The sequence below is a fragment of the Castanea sativa genome, chromosome 7 (genome assembly GCF_040712315.1).
Source record: "Castanea sativa cultivar Marrone di Chiusa Pesio chromosome 7, ASM4071231v1".
NCBI classification, from domain to species: Eukaryota; Viridiplantae; Streptophyta; class Magnoliopsida; order Fagales; family Fagaceae; genus Castanea; species Castanea sativa.
Window position 1 is genome coordinate 15587185 of NC_134019.1, and position 24332 is coordinate 15611516.

Here is a 24332-nt window from a genome sequence, read left to right on the forward strand (position 1 = left end):
TGCTACTACAGTATTGAATGCTCTGCAGCTAACTCTCTGGCCGCATTAATGTGGAGGTGATACCTGAATAGTGATATTTAGCCTTACAACTGCTCCTAAAGATTTCAAAAAGGTGCTGATGGGACAAGGGTCGAAGCTAACTACTTGACCTACATGTGGAAGGTAGAGATGAAGGAGGAAGAAGGGAATATAAGGAAGAGAGACACCATTATGAGAGGAGATTTGAGATTCAAGAGAAGAAAACATTGTAGCAACAAGAACTAGACTTGTAACCAAATTCAAAAGAAATATATATAAGAACTAGTTTCCTCGGACGGTGCCGAAGACGATTTTCTTTGGGCAAAACCAATTTATTCTTGTTTCCTTGTCATTTTAGCTCACTATAATTATTATCTAACTCATTAAAGCCTAGTTTTCTAGCCCACTCTCTACAAATTCATTGTATTGGGTTCTTTAGGCCAAGATCTTTTTACTTTTTGGGTCATGCAGCCAAATTGCGTCTTACAATTGGCGCTGTCTATGGGAAACTACTTGAGTTTTGGTGAGATTAACATTAAGTTATGGTAGGCTCGAGGCCAAACCGGGAGGAGTCCGTTGGGTCTAAACGTCAAGATCATTTTGTTAATCTTGAGTGGAGAAGGGATCGAGAGGTTAGTGTGCACAGCACACATACTAGTAGGAGTCAATCTCATAGTGGGAGTCACATATCCCATGAAGAAAATACTAGAAGCATGCAGTTGGAGATTGACCAGTTGCGTAGAAGGGTACGCCGCGAGTGACGTAGGGGGACTTCCTCTAGTTCTGACCATTCTTCTGGCGGTGATAGTGACAATAGCTACTGGCCTAGTTCAAGGACTCCCCCCAGTGAGTCTTTTTTGTGTGACAAGGAGCACTACTGTAGGCGGAGAGGGAAAAGTCCGTCTCATAGGGGCCTGGGCAACAATGCTATGAGTAGGGCCCTGAATCAGATTTCTAAGTCACCTTTTACTCAAAGGATTGAGAGGGGGAAGCTTCATCAGCGGTTTGCTCAGCCAACATTCATTATCTACAATGGCAAGACAGACCCTATGGAGCATGTGAGCCATTTTAACCAGAGGATGGCTATTCACTCCAAGAATGAAACCTTGATATGTAAAGTGTTCCCATATAGTTTGGGGCCTGTGGAGATGATATGATTCAATGGTATGGAGGAAGGCTCTATTGCCTCCTTTAAAGAGCTTACAAGAGCCTTTGGTTCTCGTTTCGTCACTTGCAGTAAAGTTCCTTGACCTCTGGACTCTCTGTTGTCTATGACTATAAGAGAGGGGGAAACCCTGAAGACATACTCTGATCAATACTGAGAAGTGTTCAATGAAATAGATGAGAATTTTGATGACGTGGCTATAAGGACACTCAAGGTCGGCCTACCTGCTGAGCATGGTTTGAGAAAGTCTTTGACTGGAAAGCCTGTCAAAAATGTGCGTGGACTCATGGATCGTATTGAAAAGTATAAGCGGGTCGAGGAGGACCAATAGCTAGGTAAAGGCAAGGCTAAGGTGGGCCCTTAGGATAGGAGAAACTTCAAGTCCGACAAGTACAATAATAATCATCCTCGGTGGAATTTTGCTGGGCAATTTGGAACTGTTGCTGCTTAAGTGGTTAACACTGTATTCCAAGAATCAGTGCATTAAATCCTAGAAAAAATTAAGAATGAATTATATTTTCAATGGCCAAATAAGATGGGAGGGGATCCCACGAGGCGCAACCAAAGCCTTCATTGCCAATACCACTAGGAGCGAGAGCATACTATGGAGAACTGTAGAACTTTATGGAATCACCTGGAGCAGCTGGTCTAAGGTGGTAGGTTAAAGCAATTTTTATATCACGCAATGGGTAAGGAGGCCAGGTAGGGTCAGGATCTTTGAGAGATGCTTCTTCAAAGTCACCTCTAAGCACAATCAGTGTTATTCTTACCGCTCCGGGAAGGACTGGTTCCCACCACTGTAGGGTACTATCTGTAGCTCAGCCACTCGTAGAGGACTCATCCCCTGAGCCAAAGCGAAGTAAGATGGAGATCCGGCCAGTATTGAGTTTTTCAGATGAAGATAAGGTTGGAATTGTGCAGCCACATGATAATTCCCTAGTGGTCACTCTTAGAATAGGGGGCTATGATGTGAAGAAGGTGTTGGTGGATTAGGGCAGCGGTGCAGAAATCATGTACCTTGATTTGTACAAGGGGCTAAAGTTGAAACTTGAGGATTTGACATGTTATGATTCACCTTTGGTAGGTTTTGATGGGAAAGTTATTGACCCGATGGGTCAAATTAGACTACCGGTCTAGGCAGGTTCAGAGGTGGTCGAGGTGGACTTTATTATTGTGGATGCTTACTCCCTCTATCCTACCATTGTGGTGAGACCTTGGCTTCATGCCATGGGGGCTGTTTCTTCCACTCTGCATCTCAAGGTGAAGTACACATCCGGGGACCGGGTAGAGGAAGTGGTTGGAAGCCAATCTATGGCTAAACAGTGCTTGGTGGCTACAATTAGGCATCAAACTGGGATGGAGTCCTCTGCCTTTGCTAGAAAGGGCTTATAGCAATAAAAAATGTTAGTGCTATCTGTGGATGTGGCAATGGAAGGGGTAAAGTGCGAGAAGTTAGAAAAAATTGTTATAGATGATGATATAGAAAAGTTTTTCCAGGTCGGAGCTCAGCTGCCTCCTCGGGAGAAGAAGGATCTGATAGTGTTTCTTAGGAAGAATATTGATGTGTTTGCATGAAGTTCTTATGAAGCTCTTGGGGTGGATCCAAATTTCATTTGCCATCATGTAAATGTCAATCCAGCCATCATCCCCAAAAAGTAGCCACTTCGACGCTCATCTAAAGAACACTTTGAGGTTGTCAAGGAGGAGGTGAGTAAGCTCAAGTAGGCTGGGGCTATTAAGGAGGTGTTCTACCTTGTGTGGCTGGCCAACACGGTGGTGGTGAAGAAAAAAAATGGTAAATGGCAAATATGTGTAGATTTCACAGATTTGAACAAAACTTGCCCCAAGGATCCCTGTCCTATGTCTCGGATAGATCAGTTGGTGGATGCCACTATAGGCTATCCTCAGATGAGTTTTTTAGATGCCTTCTAAGGGCATCATCAGACACTGTTAGCTTTGGATGATCAAGAGAAAACAACATTTGTTACTTCTACTGGAAATTACCACTACAAGGTGATGTCCTTTGGTTTAAAGAACGTAGGATCCACCTATCAGAGGATGATGACTAGGATGTTTGAGTTACAACTAGGAAAAAATATTGAGATTTATATAGATTATATGGTGGCGAAGAGTAAGTTAGAATTCGAGCACGTTAGTGGCCTCGGAAATATCCTCGGAATATTGAGGAAACACAAGCTCCGCCTTAACGCTTCTAAGTGCTCTTTTGGGGTTGGTTCAAGAAATTTTTTGGGGTACATGGTCACTCATTGCATAATTGAAGTCAATCCTGACTAGATTAAAGCGATTAATAGTTTGCAGTCTCCTCGGAACCCCAAAGAAGTTCAAAGACTAACAGGAATGACTATTGCTTTGAACCGATATATCTCTCAGTCAGCAGACAGGTGCAGACCTTTCTTTTAGTTTTTGAATAAGTGGAAAAGGGCTTGAATGGATCGAGGAGTGTGTCCTGGCCTTTCAGTAGTTGAAGAAATACCTTTCTCGGCCACCCATTATGTCCAAGCTTGAGGAGGATGAGGTCATGTTTGCTTACATTGCTGTGGCTCCCCATGCAGTTAGCTTGGTACTGATACGGGTTGATGGCTGGGTGCAGAGACCAGTCTATTATGTGAGCAAGTCCTTACATGAAGTAGAGATTCGGTACCTACTATTGGGAAAGGCCATATTAGCGATGGTGCATGCTACGCGTAAATTCCCTCATTACTTCCAGGCCTACACAGTGGTGGTGTTGGCTTAACTTCCTCTTCAAACTTTACTATGGAAAGCTGATTACATAGGAAGGATTGCCAAATGAGGTATAATTCTAGGGGCTTTCGATATCAAGTATATGCCTTACACCTCTGTTAAGGGCCAAGTCCTTGCGGATTTGGTGGCCGAGTTTGCTAAACCTCATTGGGAAGAAAGAGGGAGAAAAGCAGAACATGGATGGAAAATCAGTTGGAATGGCCTTCTTACAAGAACCTTTGTCTTGGAGGGTATATGTTGATGCTGCTACTAATCAAAGAGGATTTGAGGTGGGGCTAGTCATGGTATCTCCTAAGGGGATTGTTACTGAGAAATCCTTGAGATTGGGCTTTTCGACCACAAACAACGAGGCAGGGTATGAAGCTTTGTTGGTAAGGATGACTATGGTTCAGAAAATGGGAGGAAAGGTGGTAGAAATGTTTTTAGATTCCCGGCTGGTTGTTGGACAAGTAAGGGAGAATTGGAAGCTAGGGATCTGAGAATGTAAGAGTATTTAAGTCAGGTCAGACATTTACAATCAGGGTTCATGTCTTTCACCTTCCAGCAAATCCCTAGAAGCAAAAATACTCATGCTGACTCTCTGACCACACTCACAACCTCCTTGGCCCAGAGTTTACCTCGGGTAATCTTGGTTGAAAATTTGTGTAAACCTGCCGAGGTAAAGAAAGAGGGGGCGCAGATTCATCAGATTAGAGTGAGACTTAGCTGGATGGATCCCATTGTTATGTTCCTTAAAGATGACATCTTGCCCAAGGAGAAAGGAGAGACCGATAAAGTGCGAATAAAAGCTCCTCGTTTTTGGCTGTCCGAGGACAAAAATTGTACAAGCGCTCCTTTTCTAGGCTATATCTGTTATGTGTTAATCCTGAGGCAATAGAGCCCTCCTAGAAGAATTACACGAAGAGATTTGTGGAAGTCATATAGGGGGCAGATCACTGTCTCACAAGGCCCTCATTTAAGGATATTGGTGGCCAGGTATGCAAAAGGAAGCACAAGAATATGGAGGAAGTGTGACCAATGCTAGAGGTTTGACCCAAACATTCATTAGCCTGGGGGCATTTGTAATCCTCTCTCTAGTCTCTGGCCTTTTTCTTAATGGGGCTTGGACATTGTGAGACATTTCCCTAAAGTAGCAGGAAACAGGAAATGACTTTTAGTTGGCATTGATTACTTCACTAAATGGGTTGAAACTGAGGCCCTAGCAAACATCAAAGATATGGATGCTAAGAGATTTGTGTGGAAAAATATTATCACTTGGTTTGGGATTCCTCACACCCTCATCTTAGATAATAGGTTTTAGTTTGATAGTAAGGCTTTTAGGAGGTATTGTTGTGAAATGGGTATTAAGAACAGATATTCAACTCCGGCTTATCCCCAGGGAAATGGACAAGCCGAGACGGTGAATGAAGTCATAGTTAATGGGCTCAAAAAGAGGTTGGACGATGCCAAGGGAAAATGGGTGGAAGAGCTACCACATGTTCTTTGGACATATCGCACTACCCCTTGTAAGTCCACGGGGGAGACTCCCTTTTCTTTCACTTATGGGGCCAAGGCTGTAATTCCTTTGGAAACTAGATTCCTAACGCTGAGGACAAACTTGTTTACTCCGGACAGCAATGACAGGTTATTAGAGAAAGGCTTGGATTTGATTGAAGAGCGAAGAGAAAATTCCATGATTCAGTTGGCATATTATCAGCAAAAGCTTAAGCAAGGGTATGACTCAAATGTGAAGTTAAGACCATTAGCTCCTGGAGACTTGGTATTGTGGAAGGTTTTGGGTACTGCAAAAAACCCAGCATGGGGGAAGTTAGGGCCCAATTGGGAAGGGTCATACCGTATCACCTCGGTAGCTGGTATATGAGTGTATTTCCTAGAAGATCTAGATGAAAAAGTTGTATTACGTCACTGGAATGTAAATAACCTGTAAAGGTATTACTATTAATGAAAGACATTTCTGCCAAATTTTTCTTATGATATTATTTGTTGCATTGATTACCTATCTAAGTATTAAACATAACATTGGTCATGTCTAGCTCCTCGAACTACACACCTTGGGTAAATTAATACTTTTTATTATTTGGCTAAGTATTAAACAGAACATTGGTCATACTTGGCTCCTCGGACCACATACCTTAGGTAAATTAATACTTTTTATTACTTATATAAGTATTAAACAGAACCTTGATCACATTTTGAAACGATCGAGATTGAGCACAAGTTATTCATAAGGTTGTGCAAAAAAACACTACCTAACCCACCAACTCGCTCGATCCGGACCCTTAAGTGAGGTAGGTTGATTAGGCGGGTTATATAGCTAAATTAATGGGTTGAGATATTTTTAACTTGCTCGCCTATATTTTATCTAAAATAAATATATAAATTATAATTAAATAATTTGTCATGTTACAAAACTTTGCTTCTTTTACCCACTCACTTGATTTCTATCATCTCTTTCTATTCCCCACCTTCCCCCCCCTTTTTTCATTTTTTCATTTATATTCACTAATAATCTCTAGCCGCACTCTTTAAGATTATGTTATTGTTCTGACTATATGTACAAGTTTAATTTCATATTCTAAGATTTTTTTTTTCTTCCCCATGCAATAAAATTCAATTATTCTAATAAAAAAATGATGCTAGTATGTTGTAATTATTTTCTAATAAAAGTTGTTATTTTTTCTTTTATTTTTAATAAACAACCATCCAATTATGAATAAGTCTAGTACCATAATAATTTTCATTATTTTTGCCACAAACTGTCTATGTAGCGAGTTATGAATGATAGAAATAAAATAGTGAGTCTTTATGAGTTCATAATTCGACCACTCACGAGTGGCGAAATTGTGATACTAGACTTACTCTTTAATTACCGGTTGGTCCTGATGCGTCTAGTGATCTCAATGCACCATACATTTTGATGTATGTAATAAATTTATTCGCGCAAAAATTTATATACGAGTCTTGCCCGTGTAGCATTCTTGGATTCCGTTTGTGTTTTTAGCCAAAATTAAAAGTGGAATTCTAGGATTCCCTTTTAGTGGAGCAGCACCAATGCAAACCAGATTACACTACTTGAAACTTGAACAAAAGAGAGAGACTGAGAGAGTACAAGGCAATGAGACGTGGAATATCTCAATTCCACACTTTTTTAGATTTCACTTTACACGAAGTTAGAAAATTCTCCATCCAAGTGAACCAACAAATTATACAAATCTATTTTTGCAAAATCTTTGGGAATTTTTTTTTCCTCAAGTTTAGAATCTGCTCACTTCTCTAAGCTATAGCTTTGCTTTTTCAACTACTACAACGTGAGAGGTTTTTTGGGCCCTTCATACTTACTTTCCAGCCTTCTTTTCTGTGGCTTTTCTCATTTTGCTCTCTAAATGTAGAGAGGGAAAACAAAACAAAAATAATAACAATGATAACAGAGGGTGTGGAATTTGTTACTGTTACTAAGTGTTTAGATTTCATACACTCAATCCATCAAAACCGCACTGCTTGTAGGTGAGAGACTGCTTCCTCGGACTTATTACTATTGCACAGTCCACTGATACCTGCTCACATAAATAAATAAAGTGTGAAACTCATATATACATCAAGATAGGGGAAAACTACAAAAAAATAAAAATAAAAATAAAATGAAGCATTAGTAAGCATTTGCATAAGTTAGTGCAAAAATTTCTGTCAATTTTAGAATGAAAACTTACTTTTTCTATTTTACATACTTTTCAAAACATTTCACATCGGATTATCTATTTTATACTACATTTCATAATAATATCAATTTTTTATTTTTTAAATTTTTTATCTTTCGTCATACACAACTATCATCTACTCTCTTCCTTCATCTTTGAGATACCTAAAGAAAGAACAAACAACTAAATACAAAATTAATAGATTTAGTATAAATTTATATGATTACTGTAGCAAGCTTGAAAAATTCTACACATTTTTCTATAATACACGGACTAATGTGAATGCTCTAGTATCTATACAGGAAATGCATCTTAGCTCTAATTCTTATCCGCAAATCAAGAGAGTAAGACATTTCTATCTAAAATAAAATCAATAGAATAAGACATTTCTATCTAAAAATAAATATACCGGACCCTTAGTTATTTTTAACCTTTTTTTTTTTTGGAGGGACCCTTAGTTATTTTAACTTAAATCCTATTAAATAATAAATTATAATGGCTTTTCAGTTTTGTTAATGCACCCAATAAGGAGGAATTTAATGGATCCCTATGTTGTGAAGTAACAAAAGCAAATAAGTAAATACATTTTTAACACTCATGAAGAAAAACTTACCGACTATAATAAATAAATAAATAAACTCAAATTTAACCAATGTAGTAAGACAATCATTTAATTCCACGATATCTTTGAATGGCTTAAACTTCAACTAGAAAAGCATTATTGAGCGTGTGAGGTGGACAGTAATGGAATCTTTTTTTTTTTTTAATACAAGAAGTAACGGAATTTTCACTAGCAAACAGAAACTAGGGGCTAATTATGGACTGAAAAAGTGTACAAAACAGCCCAACAAAAACATACGGTGCTTTGAAGAAAGAAAATTTATAGGACATCTCTACCTACTGTACGCTGAAGCTGGTTTATAACCACATAATACGGGCCCCCATGGGGTCCAAAACGCATAAGTCACATGGTTACACTTATAATGGAGACTGGAGAGTGAGTGTACAAACTACTGAGACTTCGTCTCCCCTATGACAATGAAAGCCGTTTCTAAATTTTCCTTTAAAAAAAAAAATTAAGATAAAATACCGTTAACATTCTAAGACTTGGGCTAATGTTAACCAGTATAAAATTTTTCAAAACTAACTAACTTGGTTCTAAACCGTTACTCATTTTCTTCTATTTCTCACAATGATTAAGGGACCAATATTCAAAAGTCTTTGCTGATATTAGCCAATTTATTATCCCTGCAGCTTTCATTTAGTTATTTCCATTATATAAACCGAGACACATGTTAAGGTGATCTGTTACGACCTTGAATCCGAATCTAGAAAACCACGTTACTTTAATAAGGATTAAAAAATTGAACAGTGAGACTGTAGCAGGGTTCCATGGTGTAGTGGTTAGCACTCTGGACTTTGAATCCAGCGACCTGGGTTCGACTCCCGGTGGGACCTCTTTGCCTTTCCTTATTATTATTATTTTTTTCACTTCAAATTAAACGAGGAAAAAGACAAAAGAAAAGAACAATAATGACAGACAACAAAATATCAATATGGAAATTGGGGGCAAAGCAAACGAGGAAAAAACAAAAAAAATATAGGAACATTAATGACAAACGAAGAAACATTAGAATGAAAAACAACAATGGACCCAACAATACATCTAGGAACACTTTCAAATTTCAACGAAGGTTAAAACTATTTATCAATGAATAGTTTGTTAAGTGTATTTAAATAATAGTTTTTAATTTTTTTTAAAATATTAAAAATACGTCTGGAGGAAAAAGGATGTCAAAATATATATAATGTTGTTTAAAAACTAAAAATATATGTTTAAACAAATGTATCAAACATGCCCTAAATGGTTTTTGATTAATGAAACTGAACGGTTAATTTAGGTGCAAGACGGGAGATCTAAGTTCTAGCCACCTTGATTCATGGAATAATAAAAAAAAAAAGTTATATCACCTAAAAATTTACAACTAAGTTTTTTACTCTTAAACGATCAATGAAACCAACCATAGGTATGATTATATTAGATTAAAGAACTCAAAAAATGAGAACCTTAAAAACAGTAAACAAAATTTACCATAGTAAAAAAGAAATGGTGAGAAAAAGATCAAGGGCCCTGAGGCAGTTGGAGCGGGTTTTCAAAAAAGGAGCGTAAAAAGAAAGCAAAATTTGCAGCACCATTAAAGTAAACACTGACTTTAGTGACTTTTCCGCATGCTTTTTTATTATATCTAAAGACTAGGATTAACTAACAAGAAAAAAGAAAAAAAGAGTAATAATAATAAAAGTTAGCATAATGCCAGATCAAGGGGACAAGCTTTCGCTACTTCCACAAGTTCAGAACAAAAATATAGGATGACTCAAAAAAAAACAAAACCCACTGTTAATAAAAAGAAAACGAAAAAGAAACAGCTGCACCAAACCGAAAGGCCAATCACTACTTCAATCACTCAAAAGCAACAACTAAAAAAAAAAAGTACACAGCAGAGAACAGAATGCAAAATGCATAAAAAGAAATACACCGAACTTCAGGGGGCATAAATGCGAATACAGATAAACTTTTATTTAATTTTGAGTTGCTAAATTCTGGGAGATATCTCAGTCTCAATTCAGAGTTTCAGATAAACTACTCACTGCTAGTACTTCATTACTTTTATTATGATAATTAAGTGGGAGATAGAGATAGAACCATAATTTTATTTGGACCAAGATTTTTGCACAAAACCGCTCTCTCAGTCCAGAAACACCGACAATTCATCAGAGACAGAACCAAAAAATAAAATAAAATAAAAAAAGCCCAAAAAAGCAATTAATTAATAATGCAGCAAATTGAGAACCCAAGAATAAAAAAAAGAGTCGAATTTAGAAATGACCTGAACGCCAGGAGAGTCGAAGTTCAAGACACGGATCTTAGCACCGACATCACCGAGGACCCTGAGCTCAACGCGGTCGTTTAAGGAAGCGTCACGAACCAAATCGGCGGCGTCAGCTTGCTGCAAGTTGATTCGATCAACGGCGATGGTGGCCTCCACCTGTCTGACGCTGTGGGCCTCTTGGTAAAACCCAGGAACGGAGGCTTCACCCAATGGGATTCCGCGGTACATGACAGTGAACTTGGACTCGCCGTACTTGATCCCAACCTTGTTGGGGTTCACCGCCGTGAACAGCATCCTTATGCTTAAGGACAAGGAGGCCGAGGTTGTCGGGTTGTTGGGATCGGTGGTGACAGTGGCGGAGCTGGAATCGGGTGTGGTTATGCCCATGTACTGGACACCGACTTGTTGGAGATCGAATGAGGGTTTCTTGGGTTTGACGGCTAGGATGATGACGAGAACGACGGCTAGGATTAGGAGAGCTAGGAAAGAGAATAGGAGGAAGAGGCAACAGCAACAACCTTTGAAGGAAGCTGAAGATGAAGAAGACGACGTCGTTGGGTAGTAATGGGAGTGGTGAGAGTTAGACCGCGATGATGGCTGTTGTTGCTGTTGCTGTGGCTGTGGCTGTGGCTGTGGCTGTGGCTGTTGGCGTGGGCGTGGTGGTGGTGGCCTGTGCTGACCGTTCACGTTAGCCCTTGTTGTCATCTTTGCGCTATTGTGCGCCTCCTCCTCCTCCTCCTCTTCTTCTTCCTCTTCTTCTACAGTGGTCTTTCTTGGTTTTGAAGGAAGAGAGTGAGAGAGAAAAAGGGAGTGAGAGAGTGAGAGTATGGCTTTTTGGTTGAGAGATAAAAATGAAAGAGAATAATAAAAAGGGCCAACAAGACAGACAGCGATACAAATGAGTGAGGGGGGTATGCTAGTAGGATCACGTGAAATGTTATAATTTATGCTACAACTCTGTAATTAAATAAAAGCAGTAACTCTCGTCATATTTTTATTATTTATAACTTATCACGTAAATAATATAAAAATTATAAAACTGTTTGATATAATTATTTATATAATATATTTTAATTTTTAAACAATATTTAACATATTTTCACATTATTTCACCTTCCAAACAACCCGATGTCTTCATAGCATACTGCAGACATAGTTGAAGTTGGAGTGCAGCGTGGTCTTATTGGCAAAGTAAGATATTAGTAATATAAATTATATAATGTGATTAATTAAATAATAAGAAAAAAGAAAAAGTGGACTTTATGAGAAATTCGGCGAAAGAGTCATGCTCTCTCACACTCACATGATTGATGGTGGACTCCACCAAAGACTTGAGGACCCGCACATGCCCCCATAAGAGACAGTCACACACTTCACACTAAAAACTCTTTCCACTCTTTGAAAACTTGTTATTGGCTAGTATTATTTATAAATATGTAACCTTATCTCTTAATTTTTATAAATGGATAATTGTTCCACCGTTTCTTAAGAGTTAAGATATTTTTTGAGTGAAATTTGTGACGTCTTTCTATGTTAGAAACTTTATTTTGTCTCTCAAATGATGAGCGTGGACAAAATTTTACTCTAAAATGTACAAAGACGTCGACAGGTGATAATTAGTTGAGTTATGTAAAAACTTATACAAAGATTGGTATCTTCAAATTATTGCTCACTGTAGCCTAATAGCATGTATGTTCTGAAGAAATTACGAAAGATAGAAAAGTGGGAGTGAAAAATAAGAATGTTGTTATTCAGCAAAAAAAGAAAAAAGAATGTTGTTATTTGAACATTTTTGTTATCCAAGTATTTTATTATAACGTTTGAAAGGTGAATTTTTTTAGCAATTATATATTTCGCACAAAAAACACTAAGAAATAAGATAAATTTTAATAAGTACATGTTTATGTTTATTGAGGCATTTTAAGCGTGTAAAAGTTTTCTAGAATTTTAATATTTTTCTAAATAAACTCGTTCCCGTCTCCCAGTTAGCAAGTACAACTTACTAAGTTATCTCACCTTATTTATCTCATCCTTTTTAGATTCTTGAGGCAGCCTTGGATTAAAGACTTATTGGGTAAAGGCGGTTACAGTTAATTTAGTTGAAGTTAAAAACTACATTATTGATATTTTGGGCCATGTGTTTAAAAATGTTCGGTTTTGTTTTAGTAAGGATGTCTTATTTGGGAAAAATAATGATTAATAAAAATCCATTAGGAACATAGGCTCTATGTCTATGATAATAGAATATGTTTTATGTTGTTGGGAGAATTTTGGATCACTAGCATTCTTTTTTTAGGAAATGGATCACTAGCATTCTAATAAAGCAATTTGGATGTTTTTATTAGAGTTAACAACTTAAAAACTCATCATATGAATGTCAATTTGATTTGATATTTTTAAAAAAGGGTTAGCTACAGACTGAACAAAGAGATATAGGTTAATGCCTAACGCACTCTAACTCTTTGAGCCTTGATCAAGTTTGGGGTGTAACAAGAGTGAGAAGCATTGAAGTAAATTTCATTATGAGTGACATTTTTTGTCATTTACACAGTTAGTGGTCACATGCTTTGCACATGTTTGTTAAAGTTAACCTCCAAATGAAGGGTAATGTTGTTACTTTTTATTTGTGATCTTTGCCAAAATTGAGGGAATATTAAGTTGCATAATTTAGTGTGCAAAGTGCAAGTAGTGCCAAATGTTATAGTTGATTTATGCAAGTAGCCCCATAGTTTTTACACCACTATAATTAAGGAATACAAATCCTATGTTCTCTTTTTATATTTCACTTTATCTTTTATCAATTATGGTATGTCATGTGTTTGATTTAATTTGATTTTTTATTCCATTCAAACTTTGGTTATTTTATAAGAAAAATTAAATAAATATATATCAAGTTATAATTGATGAAACATAAAGTAAAACATAAAAAATGATACAGGTGATCTCCAAATATCATTATTCATTAATGACTAGTTTGGATGGAGGGAGAGTAGTAAAAGCCAAATAATAAGAAAGGGGTATTACATTATTACATGAAATTGATAAATATAAAAGGGCATTATGGGTATTAAAATTTTATCAAATTCTATTTTATGTGATTCCAAAGAGAGGAAAGAAAAAAAAAAAAAAAAAAAATTTCCCTCAACTATTTCATTCACTCCCATTTAAACTTCTAAATAAAAAAAATCTTTTCCATTTCTCTTGAACTCTCAAGGGAGCGGGTCTTTTATATTATAATTTATAAAAATATTCAATCTTTCACATTGTACTCTCATTTAGTAGTTTTAAGAGAGAGAGAGAGAGAGATTTCCTTTCATTTTATTTTTTTTAAAAATCCTTTATTTAATGTATGATTTTAATTAAATTGTCTTTTCTACCAACATAATATGAGTTCGGTAGTTCCAACGAAAGGGAGGCGTATTGGGACATGAATACTCAAGAATCCATAAAAAAAAAGACCCAAACGAAACCCCATAGGACAGTAGTTCATATCAGCTGGATAAGAACTAAATTCTGCGTTGATGATTAATTCATTCAACTGTTTTTGATGGCATTCCAAAGGGACCAAAACACAAATGAGCTGGTATCCTCTAATAAAAGACTCATTAGATGACAATCACTCTTCCACGCACAAAGTCTTCAGATACTTCTACGTTTCACTGTTTTCATCAACATCTAGGCAATCCAATACACTAATACAGGCAATATAAAAAAGATATGTTCATTCTAGAAACAGAAACTCGGAACCCATCAAGGCCAAAATAGAATTAAAAGAAAAAGAAAAAAACAATGACAACCCAAGAAACTGCCTGCTTGCCACGTAATAAAACAGCTACAGAATGTAAAAATAGTTCAAAGGGGTTAACCAGAAAGAGGTGTAATAGGATGGCTTTAATGACTACTGTGATCAAACATTGTCATCTTGTGGACCAGTAGAATCGGTCTCCAGCCTGACTGTTTCATCACCTCTCCTGCTGCTGGTGTCATCGACATCCAGTACATCATCCATCATGTCATCCTCCCCAACATTGATATCTTCCACATCATCCTCCTCCTCATCTTCATTGTTTCCACCCGGGATCTGTCTTTTCTTGGGACCATGCTCAAGCCTATGTGTGTCCAATTCTTTGTCCATTGTTTCTTGTAAGTTCAACATATCATTATTTGTTTTCCTTGCTTTCCTTGCATTTTGCCATCTTTCCAACTCCTTTTCAACATTGGCAACAGACTGCTCCTGGACCTGTTTTTGATACTCCGACAGTTCCTCCCTCCTGGCAGTTCTCCACTCTTGAAATATCTGGATATACAGATTTGTAAAAGTTGAATGGTCCAAGTACAAAATATTTCATATGAATCTATATCTGACAAATATAAGTAACAGTTCTAAATCTAATTATACCATCACCCTTCCCAACAGCTTTGGGATCTAGTGAAGCCATTATTTTACATCAAAAATGTCAATTCAGCGTTGGTAAAAACATCAAGCGCACTTAAATACACAAGCCTCTCAAGCCTAGGTGCAAAGCATAGAACATAAACACATGCTTGATTAAAGTAAAGTGCATATTTTTCAAATACAATGTATAATAACCTCTAAAAGTGTCAAGTGCACTTAAGCACACAGACTTCTAGAGCCTAGATGTAAAGTGTGAGCACAAGCACGAGCATGATTAAAGTGCATATTTTCGAACATAATTTATAATAATCTCTAAGATTCATAACACATGATAAAAAATTTAATAAACACAAAATAGAATTTTCATTCACCTATTAGCTCAAATGAATTGTGCGATTACACAGTTGATTAGTTCAAATTCTACAAAAGTGATATCAATTTCTTAAAATTTTTATATGGTAAATTTGAAAACAAGTATCAATTAACAATACGATAATAATCTAGTCATATAGTGTTTAAATATAACATTTTATCTAATTTTCTTGTGATTATATAAATATAAACTGTAATAGCTATGGTCATAATGAAGCATACAGTTCGATAAAAAAAAAAAAGGCAAAAATTCAAAACTGACCCTCTAACTTTCATCCTTTGTCATTTCAGTCCTTATTTTTGTCATTTTAGTCCTTCAAGTTTCAATTTTTGTCAATTTAGTATTCCGTTAGACGTCAGTTAAGTGGTGCTGTTAAGTGAGTCAAAACAACGCCGTTTTGGCTTTTTAAAAAAAAAAATTTTGGAATTAAAAAAAAAACTGTTATTAAAAAAAATTTAAAAGAAAAAAGAAAAAAAGAGAACACTAAAAATTGGGGGAAAACCCAAATCCCTAACTAAAAAGTTTGGTCGGCAGGGGATTGAGAGAGAGACCCAGACTGAGAGATATTTGAGAGAGACCGAGATAATGAAACTTGGAGGAAATGTGAGAGGATTGATTGTTGATGAAAATGGGATGGATGTTCTTTATTTGAGGAAACTAGAAGGTGGAGAACTTCAACATTCTTTTCCAAAGGTTATGTTTAATCCTAGTTATGAAGATGAAGAAGAAAAGGTGGATGTTACACTTGAGAGAACAATAATCTAAACGCCAGGAAGTTCCATTGCGTAGTGAGGATTCTGGTGCAAATCATCTTAAAAAAGTGAAACCAACATTCCAAGTCCCTAATCCAACACTCTATGCCAGTGGCACCGACTTCGCTTCACTACAACTCGACTCCTCCGCACTCGATAGACTCTCATCTCCCTCCTCCAATCAAGCCTCGCCACCTGTCCATTCTCAATTCTCCATTCCTCACCGTCCTCTACAAGCTCCTCTGCTCCGACCACTCCACACTACTCCCGATCTGAATCTCCGAAGCCCTCAACAAATTCAAGAATTCCCAACTCGACAAAAGCCTAGAATTGGATTCGATCGAATTGAGCAAAGAGGAAGCTTCATTGGTTGAAAGTTTGTATCCTACGGGTTTGTTTGGAGTTTCTGCTTTGTTGAATCATGAATCAGCGGTGTTATCAGCGGTTTCCAATGCAGTTGCGGCATTGTCATGCGAGGCCATTAAGGCTGACGTGGCGGTGGTGTTCAATTCGATGGATTCCGGGGATGGGTTCTCGGCGAAGGAGGAGGTTGAGGTTGCGAGTGATATGAAGGTTTTGTTGAATGGGTTGAAGCTGGTTGGGAAGGTTGAGATTGATTTGGTGTCAAAAATAGCTAAAGTTCATATTGGTATCTCTCTCAAATATCCCTCAATCTGGGTCTCTCTCAATCCCCTGCCAACCCAAACTTCTCAATTAGGGATTTGGGTTTTCCCCCAATTTTCAGTGTTTTTTTTATAACATTTTTTTATTTTTTTTTTCAAAATTTTTTTTTTTTTAAAAATAGAGGCAAAATGGCATTGTTTTGACTCACTTAACAGCACCACTTAACTAACGTCTAACAAAATACTAAATTGACAAAAATTGAAATTTAGAGGACTAAAATGACAAGAATGAAAGTTAGAGGACTAAAATGACAAATGATGAAAGTTAGAGGGTTGGTTTTGAATTTTTGCCAAAAAAAAATATCTAAAAGGTAAAGACCAAAAAGCACATAAATTATCCCTGTTTCTCTCTCTTGATTAGTAAACCATAAAAAAAAGGTTTGCGTATAGTGTAGTACTACACCTTAAAGAAGAGTTTTTGTATAATAAATAAATGGCCCCTGTTATTTCCTTCAAGATAGAGCCATAGGTTTTAATTATTCATATTTTTTTAGCAAAAAAAAAAAAAAAAAAAAAGGCATGATGCTTTGAACTAGTTTTGCTTCAGCCAAGTGCAGTGCTTAGACCTTGGGGCTTTGAGCTTGAATGTTTGGAAGGATGGTGATGGGGAGAGGAGAGAGGGAATGTGACCAGAAATATTAGTATAATCCAGCCACCAGGACTCTACTCTTCTCTCATTTCCCTCCCTCCCCAATTTTTCTTAATACTTCCCACCCTCTTCCCCCGCCTCATTTCTCTCTGATTTGAGTCAAATTAGTCTCACATCTTCATCAGCTGCTTGGGCATCAAGGCATCACAATAGTGTGAGCAAGCTAACTCCCCTCTCCCTCCCTTCTCTCATCAGCTTTCAGGCTGCCCTCCTCACCCTCTACACCTCCGAGACCCAGTCCTGCAATGGCAAGCCCAACACCCTCACCTGAGGTTTAGTCACTGCTTCTCTCCATAAGGTTGATTGGCTTTGCATGGATGGCAATGCGACTGCTTAGTCTTTTGGTAGGATTCATTTGATTGTTTGGTCAACAATAGTTGGGAACTTTCTCAACCTAACACGCTTGGGGTTAAGTGGCGGGTTAACCCTAAACCAGACCAACTTGACCCATGAACCCCCCTACATGGTTGCATGAGAGAGAAGTGGATTGATTAACAAGAATAGACAGACAACTATGATGAGGAACCCTAGTTGAGGTAACTATACAAACATATGGGGGTTATTATTATAGGCATGAAATTTGGACCAATTTGGGTACCCCTAATTTCTCAACAAAAACCAACTCCATACATGATTGGGTTTTAATAATTGTTTCCTCAAATTGCCAATGCGTCTTGGGCCTCTTGCCTCAAATGGTCCTCCCTCCCTAATGCTGAATAGATAATGTATTGGTGCAAGTTTAAACTACAGCTGAGATGCCAAGTGTAAACCATCAACTCCCTTTTCAGAACATTTAGTTTCTTATGAAATATCAGGGAAAGATAATCAGTTTTAATTCAAAAGATTGGCCAACTTCTTAATATTCCTCCAGGAAAACTCCATATTATCAGAGAAGTGCAACAGAGGACTCACCTGTTCTTTACGCTGCTGGACCACAGTTTCGTCTTCTTCTAGAGGTTTTTTGGGTAAATAATATATTGGAGGTTCTGCCTTGGTCCTGAAAAAAAAAATCCCACAACCAATCAGCAACCGGTAAAATATGGGACATTAATTAACTGTGTAATTCTACCTACAGCCCTGCAATGAAGCAAGAACCATCCACTGATCAAAATGCTTCATCACTACAATCCACATGAACAGAAACTTATCTTTGTCTCAATAAAATTCTATGGACACTTTTGGACCAAAATTAAACATAACCTGCAGTAGAAATAGAGTGCAGAAAGATTTCATTAGAAATAGCGTACTAGCCCTCAATTGTCAAGGATGGTCACATGCCAAAACAATTTTGCAATAAAAAGAGTGCATGAAAAATTAATATCTGAAAAAAATCTACCTTATAAAATTGCATAGTTTTTTATGGTGGTCACTCCACTGAAGAAACAGCAATTCCAACTTTTTTTCTTCTGTCTTCGCAACTACACGTGCTCTGAGAGTCTGAACAAAATAAAAGCACAAGAATTAGATATTGAGTAAGGATCATAATAAAAGATCACCTTTGAAGCTTCAATAGGTGTAAACACAAAGTTATAATAAACAACAAACCAGATCTCTCCTCCTTTTTTCGGCAATTTGCTCACGCTCTTGTTGCCTCAGCTTCTCGCTTTCTTCACGTGCTCGTTGCTCAGCCTGAATAATATTTAAGGAATTTATGTTTCATAAAACAATTTCATTGTTAAACTCAAGATGAAAACCATCCAAAACAATCATAACTGAGTTCCTCAGTCATGGCATGGTTATTACAGTTCACCTAAAATCCTTGTTTCTCAGTTGAAATAAATCAATATATTAAATAAACTCACTTTTTGTAGAGAGTTCGACCTTCGCATGTAAGCCTCAGTTCCTGACAGCTGCATATCTTCTTTCCTGAATTTCTGGAACACAATTTCACACAAGCAGTAAATATATGAACGCCTATAAATTTATGAAGACAAACAACAGGATATTCAATTGACAATATGATGCACAAATGACTACTCATGAAAACAAATTTCAGCAGAAGAACCACTATAACATTGTTTCAGATATCGCCATAGGGAAAGAATTTTCAATCAAATCAAACCAGTTTGAAAGAACTTCCTCCAAACTACTAGGTGAAAACTTAGAAGAACATCAATTTGAGCTTTTCATCACACAATCCATTCATGACCTATTTAATTACTAAAAGATAGTCACATGAACTATTTAATAACCAAGTGAATTTTAATTGCATCATGTGATTAAAAGCACGCATGGATAGCCTTTAGAATTGCCACCTAAAAGCTTGGAAAAAGTTCCTTCAAACCAAGTTTATTTGAGTGTTTTTTCCCCCTCATAAGTAATAAATTATATTAAAATAGAAGATATTGCGTGCAATCCTACTTCCTGTGTACTGGGGTGCTGTTGTCATATTCTTCCAAGACAATTTTTAACTGACACTACAATTTTTTATTTATTTATAATAATAAAGAGAGAGATATAACGTAGACAGCCTACATTACTTTTTTTTTTAGGTGTCCACACCTCTTTGAGTGCCTGACTATTTCCTTGAGTGTGAGTGGTCCCCGTTCCACACACACACACCGGGTAACTACAAGGAGAAATCCCTTGCAAGTAACCCCAAGATGTTGGCTAGGAGTTTTTAACCCAAGACCTCATGGATCTCATAAGACCTTTAGAACCACTGGACCAACTCCTTGGGGTTATTGGTTGCCTAATTTGCTAACAAAGCCTTAATACATATATTTTAATCTGATACAAGTCTAAGATAAACTTTTTAGCAGATACCGTGGTGACTACCATCAAATCATGGCGTGATAAGATCTCCCATACCCACATATATATATATATATATATATATTAAAAAAAAAATCCAACTTTGAATGATTTATTTCAAGAATCAAAATCATTTTAGGATTGATATACCATCCATCTATTTTGCCTCTCATCAAACAGCACACTTTAGTCCATATTAAGGATAACTTTTTGAACATTGTGTAAATAAGGTTTGAATGCCCATATTAGAGAGTATTACAGATAAATTCAATGCCAAATACATGACCAATTTTTAGAATATACAATTTCAAGTCCTCCATTTGAAAATACTCGCTTTAGTCATAACTGACTTCCTTCACAAATTAAATCCCTTAGGAAAAAGTGAACCATAGATGTTTAAATTATTGACTTGTGGTGGTTGTATCTCCTAACAAATTCATTAATAAAAGGAAAAAAAAAAAAATTCTTTTCGTCCCTGAAATATAGCACATTGTCTATTTTCACTAAAATCTAAAAGGTCTACTTTCATCCCTAAAAATTTAAAATGTCACCTCATTTGTCCTTCTGTCCACTTTCGTTAAATTTTTTGTCAGCATGTCCAAACAAATGCATATTTTAGAGACAAAAATAGAAACTAAACTACATCTTAGGGACAAAAATGATATAGCTTAGGTTCTACTTTTGTGCCTGAAATATCATCCATGTTTTGTTTTTGTTCCTTAAACTTATTAGGAGAGGATGAAAACATGAAATGTAGAACATTTTTAATTTTCAAGGACAAGAATAAAACTGAAAACCCATGAAGCAAGGGTGCGAGTGCGGGTAAGGGTGCGGGACGCGGCAATTTATGAAAAGTAGGGTGCGGGTGTGGCGGGGTGCGGCAATTAACAGATTATTAAAAATATTTTTATTTATATTTTCTATATATTGCTAAGCATACTTTTTCACATTATATAAACATATACTAAATTTAAGAGCAATAGTAGATGATAACTAAACATGATGTTCATAAATTAAATACAATCCACAAGTTTGAAAGTTGAAACTAAAACATTGAAAGTAGAATACAGGGAGGGAGGCAGAGAGCAGAGAGAGGCAGAGAGCAGAGAGGCAGGAGGCAGTGATGGTTTTAGGGGTTTTTTATTTATTTATTTATTTATTTATTTTTAAAGATGTTTTTGCACTCCTTTTTTTTTATAAAATAATTCTTTCTTGAATTTCGGCCTGATTCAAAGCTGGTATCGGCCTGAATCAATCGGTATCAGACTGAATCGGCTGATATCAGCCTGAATCGGTCAGTTTCAGCTGGCCGATACAAACCAATTTGCACCAACTATTCAACCCAAATCGGTGCGAATCGGCCCAATTCAGCTCAAATCGGCCCAAGTCGGCGCTGAGTCAACGCAAATTGGGAAACGAAATAAAAAAAGCACCAACGTGCAGGCAGCGGCGTCGCCCACCGTACCCCACGTCAGACGCAAGTGCAGCACCCCTGTAGCCACGTTGGTGCTTTCCTGATGAAAACAGAACCTGGGCTATATTTTATAGATGAAAGGAACATTTTTAGCCTTCATAAAATATCAGATTGTCAAATAAAGAGGAATTCAAATGGATTTGATAATCCTAGTTATCAAATTCAGATACAAAATTCATTTCATCAAGTCTTAAACCACTGTATCATTCTGTACATATTGTCAACTCTCAACTCCTCTAAAAGGGCTTAAGTTTATTTTGTCCAGCCCAAGTATCCCAAAGAATATAAAATTTCCCTCAACAAAGCACAAACCACCAGCGTCTTTATTAATTATATTCACTGATTTTCTTTTTCTTTTTTTTGATAAGTTTTAGCCCCAGGGGAGCCCATGTACCCCAAAGAATATTAAAATTTCCCTCAACAAAGCACTAAGCTACTAACCACCAGTGTCCTTACAGCTACTTGGCACATCCACCGCTTCTAAGCCCAATTTTATTATACAGTACATGATTTATATATTGATAATCTAGTGCAAAATTGACTCTTCTCCTCTAATAAGATGTACTTCAAAAAATGGGTCCTTGTCCAATGACTTAGAAATCATTCCCACCAATTTTTTTGACAACATATGTACTTCTCCAGTTACAGAAACAAAGTCCATTATTTTTTTCCCCAACAAAACTTCATTAAGATAACAACAGTTTCAATCATATACAAATGTTTAAGAAAACACAGGAAAGAATTTATCATGAAGTAAACTAGGAAGTTTAAAAAATATTTTAAGACCATGATAATAGTAACAATAAGTCAATAGGTTTTAGCCTGTATATTGAACTAACAACTTCTAATTGTCAATATAGTTAATGTCCCAATTTCTATCGAAAATCAAGAAGCTATCATACACATACCTCTAAAGTCCCCAAAAGCTGCCCCAGCATTCTTTTGTTCCTATTAACCAACCTTGGATCCTCATTTTTCGGCAATACCCTCGGAACATGCTCTATCATTGGAGCTTCAGAATCCTAGAAATTGAAAAAAAAAAAAAATATATATATATATATATGAAAGAATTAAGACTTAAGAGCTCCAAACCAACACTCCTCAAGAAGACAAAAGAATATGAAATTTACAGTCTTTGCTGCTCTTAGGGTTCCATCCCTTCTAGACCAGCCACTCTGCTGCAAATTCAATGGCTTTCTGTCGATCTGATTAACAGTGCCGGCTCCAGCATTTTCCTCCCTAGTTGAATCTTTACTCTTCACATCCTCTGCTACTTCTACATCCTCACTGGCCTCTCCATCCTCCAGCTTCATTTGCAAATCAGAAAAAGTTCAATTAAGCACCATCTGGACAATTATTTTTTGGTCTTCCAGAACATAATTCAAAATGGACAAATAATACATAAAAGTATCCACAATTTAACCCCCCAAAAAACCATAATACCTAGGACTTGTTTCTACAATTCTGAAATGCCATGGATTACAAGTATTTATACAGGTGAAAGACTCCTAACCAATTGGACCAATAGTGATTACAAAAACCACAAACCACTCTTCTTGATTACAAAAGTTACACATATAGTACAAGTTTGGACTCATTACACATACAAATGGTCTAATTGGACAACATTTTCAACTTAACCAAATGTTACCATCTAGGATGCACAGACACAGACACTAGTATGGATATGATACAAGCAATTTTTGAAAAATTATAACATGACACCGCAATTAGGACATCCTTACAACATGGGTTCACGCACCCCAAATGAAGTGTCCGTGCTTCCTAGGTTACCATGTTGTTTATTTGACTCATTTATCATCAAACCAAGACAACATAGCAAAACATAACTTCAAATTGTTACTTTCCTAAATCCTCATCAACGAAACAGAGGGTATTTTGTTTTGTTTTGTTTGTTACCTTCACAACCGCAGACGAAAGTCGGCGTTTGGCTGGAGGTTGATCATCGGAGTCAGTCCTATCAGCCTGAAACCAAAAGAAATAAAATTATAAAAAAAAATCAAATTCCTTTCAAACTTTTTTTTTCTGTGGAAACAAGCAGGGGATACATACGGGTCGAAGGAAACCACGCTGACGAGGTCCGTTGGCGGCGAGGTTGCGAGGGCCGGTGCCGGAAAAGCCTCCCCTTCGGAGTCCACGAGGATCTCGTAGACGCTCCGTTATCTGATTTTTTTTAAGTTAAAAAAGAAAATGAGAGAGAGAGAGAGAGAGAGAGAGAGAGAGAGGCAAGCATAGAGAGTTTTTGAGAGAGAGAGAAGAGACCTGGCGCTGTTGGCGTAGGAGCTCATCGATCTCTCTTCGGAGCTCCTCCTCTGATTTTTCAGCTGCCGCTGCTGTGCTACCCATTGGGGCTCGAATTCGATTGAAGAAGAAGAAGGAGTAGGTGATGCTCTCAGAGTGGGTTTCACTTTCATAAAGAAATAAAACCCTCACAAGTTATGCCGTACTGTGTGGGGCCCCAAGTCTTTCAAGTGGGTTTGGACTTTGGACTTTTTTTAAATTTCGATTTAATTAGGCGATTAGTCTTTATTATCAAACTCAAAGACGCAATTCATTTTTGTTATAAAAAGAGTTGGAATCCCTCTTTATTATCGAACTCAAGATACTAAGAGTATGTTTGAATAAAATTTATTATTAAAAACTGAAAATATTGTAGCAAAATAATTTTTAAATGTGTGAATAGTATTGCGGGACCTAT

General features: G+C 36.9%; 4 protein-coding genes and 1 non-coding gene across 5 annotated transcripts; 3 read left to right on the forward strand and 2 right to left on the reverse strand.

Annotated features, from left to right (window-relative positions):
• Positions 1 to 947: 947 nt before the first annotated feature.
• On the forward strand, positions 948 to 2176 carry LOC142644036 (uncharacterized). The gene is made up of 3 exons (XM_075818725.1): positions 948 to 1131; positions 1360 to 1476; positions 1878 to 2176. The coding sequence occupies exons 1-3, from the start codon at positions 948 to 950 to the stop codon at positions 2174 to 2176; spliced, it is 600 nt and encodes a 199-aa protein (XP_075674840.1).
• Positions 2177 to 4122: 1946 nt separating this feature from the next.
• On the forward strand, positions 4123 to 5807 carry LOC142644037 (uncharacterized). Its single transcript, XM_075818726.1, has 3 exons — positions 4123 to 4395; positions 4824 to 4921; positions 5300 to 5807. The coding sequence occupies exons 1-3, from the start codon at positions 4123 to 4125 to the stop codon at positions 5805 to 5807; spliced, it is 879 nt and encodes a 292-aa protein (XP_075674841.1).
• A 1245-nt stretch (positions 5808 to 7052) lies between these two features.
• LOC142642255 (uncharacterized) lies at positions 7053 to 11389 on the reverse strand. The gene is made up of 2 exons (XM_075816589.1): positions 10530 to 11389; positions 7053 to 7500 (listed from the first exon to the last, which is right to left on the reverse strand). Exons 1-2 carry the CDS (start codon positions 11235 to 11237, stop codon positions 7414 to 7416), a joined length of 795 nt encoding a protein of 264 aa, XP_075672704.1. The 5' UTR covers positions 11238 to 11389; the 3' UTR covers positions 7053 to 7413.
• TRNAQ-UUG (transfer RNA glutamine (anticodon UUG)) lies at positions 9028 to 9099 on the forward strand. The gene has a single exon. It is a non-coding gene; the product is annotated as a tRNA-Gln (tRNA).
• Positions 11390 to 14023: 2634 nt separating the features above from the next.
• Positions 14024 to 24079, reverse strand: LOC142643302 (uncharacterized). The gene is made up of 10 exons (XM_075817866.1): positions 23897 to 24079; positions 23687 to 23797; positions 23534 to 23599; positions 22744 to 22920; positions 22522 to 22635; positions 19188 to 19259; positions 18931 to 19014; positions 18722 to 18822; positions 18298 to 18382; positions 14024 to 14829 (listed from the first exon to the last, which is right to left on the reverse strand). Exons 1-10 carry the CDS (start codon positions 23978 to 23980, stop codon positions 14440 to 14442), a joined length of 1284 nt encoding a protein of 427 aa, XP_075673981.1. The 5' UTR covers positions 23981 to 24079; the 3' UTR covers positions 14024 to 14439.
• Positions 24080 to 24332: the final 253 nt, after the last annotated feature.

What these genes read in the sequence shown, in the direction of transcription:
- LOC142644037 (XM_075818726.1), top strand. Translation starts at nt 4,123, where the DNA reads ATGGATGGAAAATCAGTTGGAATGGCCTTCTTACAAGAACCTTTGTCT. An exon ending in CCCGGCTGGTTGTTGGACAA is followed by an intron (nt 4,396 to 4,823) that starts GTAAGGGAGAAT and finishes CTGAGGCAATAG; the next exon opens with AGCCCTCCTAGAAGAATTAC. An exon ending in TTAAGGATATTGGTGGCCAG is followed by an intron (nt 4,922 to 5,299) that starts GTATGCAAAAGG and finishes TATTAAGAACAG; the next exon opens with ATATTCAACTCCGGCTTATC.
- LOC142644036 (XM_075818725.1), top strand. Translation starts at nt 948, where the DNA reads ATGAGTAGGGCCCTGAATCAGATTTCTAAGTCACCTTTTACTCAAAGG. An exon ending in CAAGAATGAAACCTTGATAT is followed by an intron (nt 1,132 to 1,359) that starts GTAAAGTGTTCC and finishes TCAATGAAATAG; the next exon opens with ATGAGAATTTTGATGACGTG. An exon ending in TGTGCGTGGACTCATGGATC is followed by an intron (nt 1,477 to 1,877) that starts GTATTGAAAAGT and finishes GCAATGGGTAAG; the next exon opens with GAGGCCAGGTAGGGTCAGGA.
- LOC142643302 (XM_075817866.1), bottom strand. Translation starts at nt 23,980, where the DNA reads ATGGGTAGCACAGCAGCGGCAGCTGAAAAATCAGAGGAGGAGCTCCGA. An exon ending in CCCTAAGAGCAGCAAAGACT is followed by an intron (nt 22,636 to 22,743) that starts GTAAATTTCATA and finishes TTCAATTTCTAG; the next exon opens with GATTCTGAAGCTCCAATGAT. An exon ending in GGTCGAACTCTCTACAAAAA is followed by an intron (nt 19,015 to 19,187) that starts GTGAGTTTATTT and finishes AATATTATTCAG; the next exon opens with GCTGAGCAACGAGCACGTGA.
- LOC142642255 (XM_075816589.1), bottom strand. Translation starts at nt 11,237, where the DNA reads ATGACAACAAGGGCTAACGTGAACGGTCAGCACAGGCCACCACCACCA. An exon ending in TCGACTCTCCTGGCGTTCAG is followed by an intron (nt 7,501 to 10,529) that starts GTCATTTCTAAA and finishes TTATGTGAGCAG; the next exon opens with GTATCAGTGGACTGTGCAAT.